At 44.8% G+C, this 10,094-nt stretch overlaps 1 protein-coding gene across 1 annotated transcript; it reads right to left on the bottom strand.

Moving 5' to 3' along the window:
• Positions 1–1,941: 1,941 nt before the first annotated feature.
• LOC121547915 (somatostatin receptor type 2-like) lies at positions 1,942–4,731 on the bottom strand. The gene has a single exon (XM_045209688.1). It carries the CDS (start codon positions 4,112–4,114, stop codon positions 3,062–3,064), a length of 1,053 nt encoding a protein of 350 aa, XP_045065623.1. The 5' UTR covers positions 4,115–4,731; the 3' UTR covers positions 1,942–3,061.
• Positions 4,732–10,094: the final 5,363 nt, after the last annotated feature.

The raw sequence follows: 10,094 nt of genomic DNA, 5'->3' as shown, positions 1-10,094 counted from the left end.
CAGAGATGGCTCAGAACTCTCTCCGCCACTCCTCTACTAACCTGACCCCCTTTCAGTGTGTGTTAGGTTATCAGCGGTTCTGGCACCATGGCATCAGAGCCAGATCGAGGCTCCGGCGGTGGATGAGTGGTTTCGGCACTCGGAGGAGACGTGGAACGCTGCCCACGTACATCTGCAGCGGGCCATCCGCCAGGCAGAAGGCGCGCCGACCACCACCGCAGTGAGGGTCCAGTCTACGCCCCTGGAGATCGAGTCTGGCTCTCGACTCGAAACCTGCCCCTTCGCCTGCCCTGCCGGAAGCTTGGCCGGCGGTTTGTGGGGCCATTTAAAGTCCTGAGGAGATTGAATGAGGTGTGTTACAGGTTGCAACTGCCTAATGACTATCACATTAACCCCTCATTCCATGTGTCTCTCCTCAGGCCGGTGGTAGCTGGTCCACTCCAGGAGAGTGAGATAAGAGAGACCCCTCCGCCCCCACTGGACATCGAGGGGGCTCCGGCGTACTCAGTCCGGTCCATCGTGGATTCGAGACGTCGGATGGGGGTCTACAATATCTCGTGGAGTGGGAGGGGTACGGTCCGGAGGAACGGTGCTGGGTGCCTAGGAGGGACATTCTAGATCCATCCCTCCTGACTGCGTTCCATCGTAGTCATCCTACGCGCCCTGCTCCACGTCCTCCTGGCCGTCCCCGAGGCCGGGGTCGGCGCACGGCTGGAGCCGCGCGTCAAGGGGGGGGGGGTACTGTCACGAATTCCGCCGAGACTGCTCCTCCTCCTTGTTCGGGCAGGCTTCGGCGTTCGTCGCCCCCGGAGTACTAGCTGCTACCGTTTGATGTTATCTATGTTTGTTTGGTTTTGTCTGATTAGTGCACCTGTCCCATATCACGTATTGATAATGTCACCTATAAGTTTCCTTTGGTTTTGTTTGTAGTTGTGTGTTGTTGTCCGCCTGTCCGTTGGTGATTTGATTTTGCTCACTTGTATTTTGTGTATTGACGCACAGTATGCGTAATCGCTCGCCTCCGTTGTGTTGAGGCCCGTTATTTTTGTATTGTCGTGTTTTGACAAGTAAAGTCTGTTGGACTAAGCTTCTGTGTCCTGCGCCTGACTCCAACACCACATCCACATCAGCACGTGACAATAAGGCTCAGGTCGTAAATATTTAGACTCAGAGCAGCTCTAGATTAGGCTTCACAGAGAACCACAAATTGTAACAGAAAGTTGGTCAGAACATCTCTCATAGTGCCAACTCACCACACAATCCACCACAAATAAACTGTTTATACACTGAATATACAAAACATTAGGAATACACATTCCTAAAATTGAGTTGCAACCCCTTTTGCCCTCAGAACAGCCTCAATTTGTTGGGGCATGGACTCTAGAAGGTATCGAAAGTGTTCCAAAGGGATGCTGGCCCATGTTGACTCCAATGCTTCCCACAGTTGTGTCAAATTGGCTGGATGTCCTTTGGGTGATGGACCATTCTTGATACACATGGGAAACCTTTGAGCGTGAAAAACCCAGCAGCGTTGCAGTTCTTGAGACACTCAAACCGGTGCTTCTGGCACCTACTACCATACCCCATTCAAAGGCACTTAAATATTTTGTCTTGCCCATTCACCCTCTGAATGGTACACATACACAATCCATGTCTCAAGGCTTAACAATCCTTCTTTAACCTGTCTCCTCCCCTTCATCTACACTGATTGAAGTGGGTTTTACAAGTGACATCAATAAGGGATCATAGCTTTTACCTCGATTCATCTGGTTAGTCTATGTCATGGAAAGAACTGTTCCTAAAGTTTTGTACACTCAGTGTAAACCAGGTAGGCTACAGTCATACACACATATAACTAAGTAGTTTACTAACTTGAGCCTCACAGATAAGAAGAAGAAAAACACAACATTGTGATTTGTATGTTTTTAATGCAAACCTCCTTCTGTTAGTTTTCTCTCGTGTGATTTTATATTTCAAACAGGAAGGTGAGGATACAGTAGAGAGTAAGTGAGTGAGTGAGATTCAAGTAGCAATGTGTAATACGTATCCATAAACAATATTTGTAAACTGTGAAACTAATTTGACACGACAATAGGTTGAGCTTAAATTCAACATGAAAGCAACTACAACAAAAATTGTTGATGACAAAGGTGGTGATGGTTATGATTTTTATTATGATGATGATTATACCATCAATCTCTAGCTTGTATTTTCTTGGTCCATTATCTTGATAAAGAATCAGTTGCTTGATCATAAAGTTTGCATAAAGTAATACATTTTTCATTCATCTGCCTCTATCAGTAAAACCCTCACGCTATTCCATTTAGGCAAATGCATCTAAATGATAACTAATACAAAATGTAGTCTGTTAAGACTGAATAACTTAAAAATATTAAGCCACATACAACAAGCATTTTAATAAGTATAAACCATCCATAGTTACAGTATGAACATTTTTACTCGATGAACATCCAATAGGACTTATCTTGGGATGAACCAAACATATTTTCGTCTTGTCCTTTGGATCTCACCCTAAACAGTTCTGTAGGAAGAATTTCCCCTAAAGAAATCAACTCTGAGCTGACTTCCATGACAACGATGACATCACCAAAAAGTCATTAAGTCAACTTCTTTTGTGGGTCTTCTGGGAGCGATTTTCTTGGCCAGCGGCACATAGCTGCTATCTTGTTTACATGCCACCTTTCACTGTCTCTCTGTTGTCGCATCATTTATGCTTCATTTCGTGAGTTATGGAAAATCAAATAACAGAGGTGTGATAGAGCAGCTGGACCAACGCACCACAGCTTTACTCTAAATAAAATTAGAGAAAAAGTCAGAGTGGAGCGGAAATATAAAGTCTATTATCCATTAGAAAAACTACAGCTGTACAGAAACACCTGTATAGAAAAACACTTGACATTATAATCTTTACCGAACTCCTTATATACACAGGAATGAAGGTAATAATTGATAGGGAAAGTTTGCATACTGTACATACAAAAAAGTTTTCACATTTCCATATTTCCCCTTTGGGCTGATGTGGAATGTTTTTCTGACTTCTCTATGCCACCACACTGATGTCCCTCCCGCTCGTGTCATTGAGGTTATAGTGCTCCGTGTCAGGGTTGCAGTGAACGCTGGGAGACCTCTTGGTGGGGCAGAGGAGGGTGAGGAAGTGGCGTCCAAAGGTTTCGGAGAGGCAGGCGTACAGGATGGGGTTGGCACAGCTCCAGGAGTAAGACAGCAGCACCACAAACTCAAAGCCCCTCGCGAAGGTCAGCACCAGGTCCGTACGGTACAGCGAGCAGAAGTTGAAGGCGTAGAATGGCAGCCAGCACACGCCGAACACCAGCACCACCGCCACCACCATCTTGGTGACCTGGGTCTCCAGGCAATGGCTCTCCTGGCCTGGGGAACTGGCCTGGCAACGGTGGGTCCTCAGGGTGACCACCAGGGCGGTGTAGGAGACAATCATGACCAGGGAGGGCAGAGCGAAGCCCAGGACAAAGGTGTAGCTGAGGAAGGCCAGCCACCAGGAGTCGGAGGCCATGTGGGGGTCCACCGTACACAGGCCGTCCCTGGCTGAGAAGTGGATGGCCATGGGGAGGACAGGCAGCAGAGAGAACAGCCACAGGAAGCCGCTGATGATCTTGGCCCGCCTGGGCGTGCGCCAGCGGGCGAACCGCAGCGGGTCGACCAGTGCCATGTAGCGGTCAATACTCATCACGGTCAGGCAGAAGACGCTGGTGAACTGGTTGATGCCGTCCAGGACCATGACCAGCTTGCAGGCCAGGTCCCCGAAGGCCCAGTGGTTCTGGAAGTTCTGGATGGCGATGAAGGGGAGGCCCACCATAAAGAGGCCGTCGGCCAAGGCCAGGTTAAAGATGTAGACCGTGGTGGCGGAAGCCATCTTGTCCAGCTTTAAGATGGCCACGATGACCAGGGTGTTTCCGGCCAGCCCTACGATGCACACAACCAGGTAGAGAACAGCCATTGTCACACTGAACACATCCAAATCCTCCTGCACATAGATGTCCTCATCCAGGTAACTAGCGGTGGGATCTGCGATCGACCCCGCATTGTAAAACATCTCTGAGGTGAATGAGTTGTCCATCTTCGCTCAAGCCCTCAGTTTTTCAATACTTGGTTGGATAAATTGTGGAGAATGTGAAAAAGATGAAAGACGTTAAAAAGCGGCAAAATAGTCACAACAGTGGGTTTGAATTCAAAAACATTTCTGGCTTTCTATCTTTTCCTCTGCAAACAGCTTGACAGTTCCCGTCCACCATTAACATCCACATCACAAAAGTACTCCCAAAACCTGACTGTTACTTAGCCGCAAAAACATCCAATCTTTAAAGACAGACAATTTCTGTGGTCACATGCTGTCCAAACCAACTGTCTCTTTTTCCTTTAAAACCTTTCAAGTTGGGTCCTGTGGTGTATTGGAGGAAGCATTCTCTGTGGTGAGAAACTCACACCCAAGTCAAATGGAGCCCTTCAATGAAGTGTGGAGTGTGCCAGACGGCTGGACGCTGTGTGTGAGAGTGCTTTTATATCTCCCCCCGCAGCGCTGAAGTGTGTGTCCGCAGCCGCAAGCCCCGTCAGTCAGCCTCCCTCTGGCTCCCCTGTGAGCCTGATAAGCTCCGCTGTTATGCCGTTTCCAAGGTGCAGCTGGCCCCATCTGTTACAATACTTTTGTTTTCATAACTAAACATTCTCCACAAAGTGCTCTCCAGCTTTTTTCTCTTCCTCTCCTCTCTTCACCCCTCACCCCATCCTTCTCTCTCAACCACCCCACCCCTCTGCTCTCCTATACTCCCCTTACAGTTCAGTGTGGGGTCACTCTGATCTAAACTACCCCCCACTTCCACACACACCCCACCACCTCCCAGCTAGGGCCACCCACCTTCTAGATTGGCTGTAATGGATGAACTGTGGACAGGAATGAAGCCCCTGTCAGTTTTTCAGGGTTGTGTTTTTAGCAGTTGTTTTTTGGTCTTTTGTCTTGTACTTTCCTCTCTGATTGGCTTTGTTCCGTGGCAGTTCATTCATCACGGAGACAGCGAGAGAGAGAGAGAGAGAGAGAGAGAGAGAGAGAGAGAGAGAGAGAGAGAGTATGGCCCATTGTGGGTGCGGGGGGATGAATGGTGGGCAAATAGAATGCGGGATGAATGATTGCATCTGTCCTGTTTCCCCTCAGACACGCATAGCTGGAATACCCCGGCAGCCCACCGACCCAGGAGCTGCCTAGCACTGAACAAACACATCAACACGTCCAGCACATCCTCAACACATCCAGGTGCCAAAGTGGTTCAGGCGAGTATAACATTCAGTACCATCATAGTTACCAGTCTGCTCCACTATCCCCTGTATATGAGAATAATTTAAATTCTTGATTTGTCCTAAATGCTCACTTTCCATTCCCCACACCCATCAACTCCTAGTGCCTGGCATTTTACAGGCCCCTGTAAAGTGAGAAATGCCTTTGTAGTCTCGGTACCTGATTAGGTTGCTAGTCCCTCCCCAGAGGAGTAGTAGCCTACTTCATAGAAAGGTGCTGGTTTTCCTCTCATAAAACCACTCTAGAGACACTCGGTTTCATGAAGCTAAATGTTCTGAATTTCTCAGAGGCCTTGGATTTCACGGATAACTTTGTCATTCTATTCTGATGGACAAGACACATAATATATGTGAGATGTCCTTACTAAAGTGCAGAGGTGTTTGTTTGTGATCAAAAACAGTCAAGGTCACGAACACAGAACTCACAGACCACCTTGATTCTTCCAGATGACAATAAGTGGCCTTCAATATAAAACACCAGGGACATAATCTGTGCCTTGTTCATCTGTTACATGGGTCGTTCTACAAAAATGGTTGCTTTTGACCAGCCAATTTAAAATATATACAGTACCAGTCAAATGTTTGGACACACCTACTCATTCAAGGGTTTTTCTTTATTTGTACTATTTTCTACATTGTAAAATAATAGTGAAGACATCAAAACTATGAAATAACACAAATGGAACCATGTAGTAACCAAAAAAAGTGTTAAACAAATGAAAACATATTTTAGATTCTTCAAAGTAGCCACCCTTTGCCTTGATGACAGCTTTGCACACTCTTGACATTCTCTCAAAAGGCTTCATGAGGAATAATTTTCCAATAGTCTTGAAGGAGTTCCCAAACCATCACAGTTGGGTTGAGTTTGGGTGATTGTGGAGGCCAGGTCATCTGATGCAGCACTCCATCACTCTCCTTGGTGAAATAGCCCTTACCAGCCTGGAGGTGTGTTTTGGGTCATTGTCCTGTTGAAAAACAAATTATAGTCCCACTAAGCGCAAACCAGATGGGATGGCGTATCGCTGCAGAATGCTGTGGGAGCCATGCTGGTTAAGTGTGCCTTGAATTCTGAGGTGCAGTTAACTCTGATGAACTTCTCCTCTGCAGAAGAGGTAACTCTGGGTCTTCCTTTCCTGTGGCGGTCTTCAAGAGAGCCAGTTTCATCATAGCGCTTGATGGTTTTTGTGACTGCACTTGAAGAAACTTTCAAAGTTCTTTACATTTTCCGGATTGACTGACCTTCATGTCTTAAAGTAATGATGGACTGTCGTTTCTCTTTGCTTATTTGAGCTGTTCTTACCATAATATGGACTTTGTCTTTTACCAAATAGGGCTATCTTCTGTATACCACCCCTACCTTGTCACAACACAACTGATTGGCTCAAAGGTTTTAAGAAGGAAAGAAATTCCACAAATTAACTTTCAAGAAGGCACACACACCTGTTAATTGAAATGCATTCCAGGTGACTACCTCATGAAGCTGGTTGAGAGAATGCCAAGAATGTGCAAAGCTGTAATCAAGGCAAAGGGTGGCTACTTTGAAGAATCTGAAATATAAAATAAATGTGGATTTATTTAACACTTTTTTGGTTACTACATGATTCCACATGTGATGTTTCATAGTTTTGATGTTTTCACTATTATTCTACAATGCAGAAAATAGTCAAAATAAAGAAAAACCCTGGAATGAGTAGGTGTGTCCAAACGTTTGACTGGTACTGTATATATAAAAATTGTTTGCAATATAACTGTTTTAGATATGTTTTATTGACAATAAAACACTTCAATATACAAACAAACACTTCAATATACATATATTTTGTGTTATTATCTGACATAAAAAAAAAATTATCCTGGTGAAGTCATATCGATGATGGACGATCGCTTTAGGGGTCAGAGGTCAGGGGAATTCTAAAGATCCATTAGGATTTACTGGTAAACAGGTTCATGAGATCAAAACCAGACAGAAATTCTAAATATTCCCACCGGGTCTGTGTGGAAAGAACATTCCTGAGTGCCACTACGTTTACATCGCCTCCCAACTTTATCAAAACACAGCATGGACCACTCAAGCAGAGCTGTGAAGCAATTTCGACAGCACACACACAATACTTAAAGGGATAGTTCACCTATATTACCAAATTACACATAGGTTTCTTTACCCTGTAAGCAGTCTATGGACATGGTATAACAGCAATCCATGCTTTGGTTTTATTTCCCTGGCACTGTTTCCAAACGCTAACGTTTTAGAATTTGTGGCACAAATCAAATCCAAATCCTAGTACCGATATTATTATTTTTCATGCATCATGTCCAAATCATCCAAAAGTATCTCAAATTGATTGTGAAGCTCAACAAAGTCACTTATAGATTATTTAACATGATGCACGAAAAATGCTAATATTGGTACCATGACTTTGTGGCATTTGTGGCACAAATTCCACTCAAGTCATGGTACCAATATTAGACAGTACCAGGGAAATAAAACCAAAGCATGGATTGGTGTCAAACCTACTTACAGGGTAAAGAAACCAATGTGTCATTTTGTAATTTGGGTGAACTATCCCTTTAATGCTTTTAGATGGTAGACTAGAAAACTGCGCTTCCCTCCAACCTCTTTCCTGTGTATCGTCGGAAGATTCCACAGAACTAAATATAGGGCGGTGTGACCCACACAGCCTGACCATTCAGGGCTACTTGTTGAATGGAACCAACTGAATACAAACTAATTCAAGTTGGTTAGCTGGATAATGGCACCTTGATTATGATATTTCTCAAAAAAATAAGGAAAACTCACTAGCTTAAAAACCCTGAACCATGCATTATTCGCACCTCTAGAACAACTCATTCCCTTATTTATAAGAGCTGGTCTGTGATTGATTTAAAATACAAGGCACACTTAACCAGCATGGCTACCACAGCATTCTGCAGCGATATGCCATCCCATCTGGTTTGGGCTTAGTGGGACTATCATTTGTTTTTCAACAGGACAATGACCCAACACACCTCCAGGCTGTGTAAGGGCTATTTTACCAAGAAGGAGAGTGATGGAGTGCTGCATCAGATGACCTGGCCTCCACAATCCCCTGACCTCAACCAAATTGAAATGGTTTGGGATGAGTCGGACCGCAGAGTGAAGGAAAAGCAGCCAACAAGTGCTCAGCATATGTGGGAACTCCTTCAAGACTGTTGGAGACGCATTCCAGGTGAAGCTGGTTGAGAGAATTCTAAGAGTGTGCAAAGATGTCATCAAGGCAAAGGGTGGCTATTTGAATAATCTCAAATGTAAAATATATTTTGATTTGTTTAACACAATTTGTTTTTGGCTCCTACATGATTCCATATGTGTTATTTCATAGTTTTGATGTCTTCACTGTTATTTTACAATGTAGAAAATATTAAAAATAAAGAAAAACCCTTGAATGAGTAGGTGTGTCCAAACCTTTGACTGGTACTGTGTATATATATATTGTATTTTTTGTATTTTTCGTACATATTTCCCTATCAGACTTTTCATCCTTCTACAAAATATACTTTCCTGCAACCCGCCTCACTCAATGTGGAACGGATTCTATTATTGACTTACCTTTTATCTAGAATCTCCAGTTGAAACTAGCTAGCCAGCTAACTAGCTACTTGCTATTAGCCACAGTTAGCGGTATTTCACCCAGAACATTGGATTTTTTTCCCGCGGGATTAATTTAATCACTGGATATTAATCACCGGATATTTGGCCAGTCTGCACAGCGCGTTATCGACCCAGAACATATCAGTTTTTCTGCCGGAATCACTGAATCACTGGACCTTTAACTCCGGATTCATCGCTACCAGCTAGCTTCAACTAAATGGACGCTGTGGTCTGGCTAATCATCCTGAGCTAGGCCCATCTCCCGGCTATCTACCTCTCTGTCAACCGGACGGGACCACCTAGTGTTGACACGGAGCCCCTTCGATCCTACACGACTGGTCTGCCGACGAAATCGTCTGATGTGGTTAGACGACGTCGACCACGAAGATTCCATCTGCTAGCCCCGGCCCACTAGCACACGCTAGCCGTGGCCTCTTACCTGCTAGTGCTTTAACAGCCTCCGAACTATCCTATTGCTGTTCACCGGACCTTATGATAACTCAGCTATACAGCTGATGTCTGCTGGACTGTTCCTTTTTATGGTACTACATCCTGTTTATGTTTAGCCTCAGCCCAAACATGGTTAGCTTATTGTTGTTTCGGTTATTTCTAATTGTACTATTTCACTGTAGATCCCCCAGCCCAGCTAAACCTGCCTTAGATAGCTCCTTTGTCCCACCCCCTATACACGCAGAGACCGACTCAATTGGTGCCTCTAGTGATACTATCTCTTTCATTGTTACCCAACGCTTAGGTTTACCCCCACTTTACTCATATCCTTCCATATCCTTGTCTGTACATAATGCCCTGAATCTTTTCTACAACACCCGGAAATCTGCCCCCTTTATTCTATGTACCCAACGCACTAGAAGACCAGTTCTTAAAGCCTTTAGCCGTATCCTTATTCTAGTCCTCCTCTGTTCCTCTGGTGATGTAGAGGCTAACCCAGGCCCTGCAGCCCTCAGTATCACTCCTACTCCCCAGGCGCTATCATTTGCTGACTTCTGTAATCGCAAAAGTCTTGGTTTCTTGCACGTAAACATCAGAAGTCTACTTCCTAAGTTTGAGTTATTCACTGCGTTAGCACACTCCGCCAACCCTGATGTTCTAGCAGTGTCTGAAT

This window comes from Coregonus clupeaformis, chromosome 31, assembly GCF_020615455.1.
Source record: "Coregonus clupeaformis isolate EN_2021a chromosome 31, ASM2061545v1, whole genome shotgun sequence".
Taxonomy (NCBI): Eukaryota; Metazoa; Chordata; class Actinopteri; order Salmoniformes; family Salmonidae; genus Coregonus; species Coregonus clupeaformis.
The sequence above is the reverse complement of the archived record's forward strand: the minus strand, read 5'-3'. Positions and strand labels throughout refer to the sequence as shown.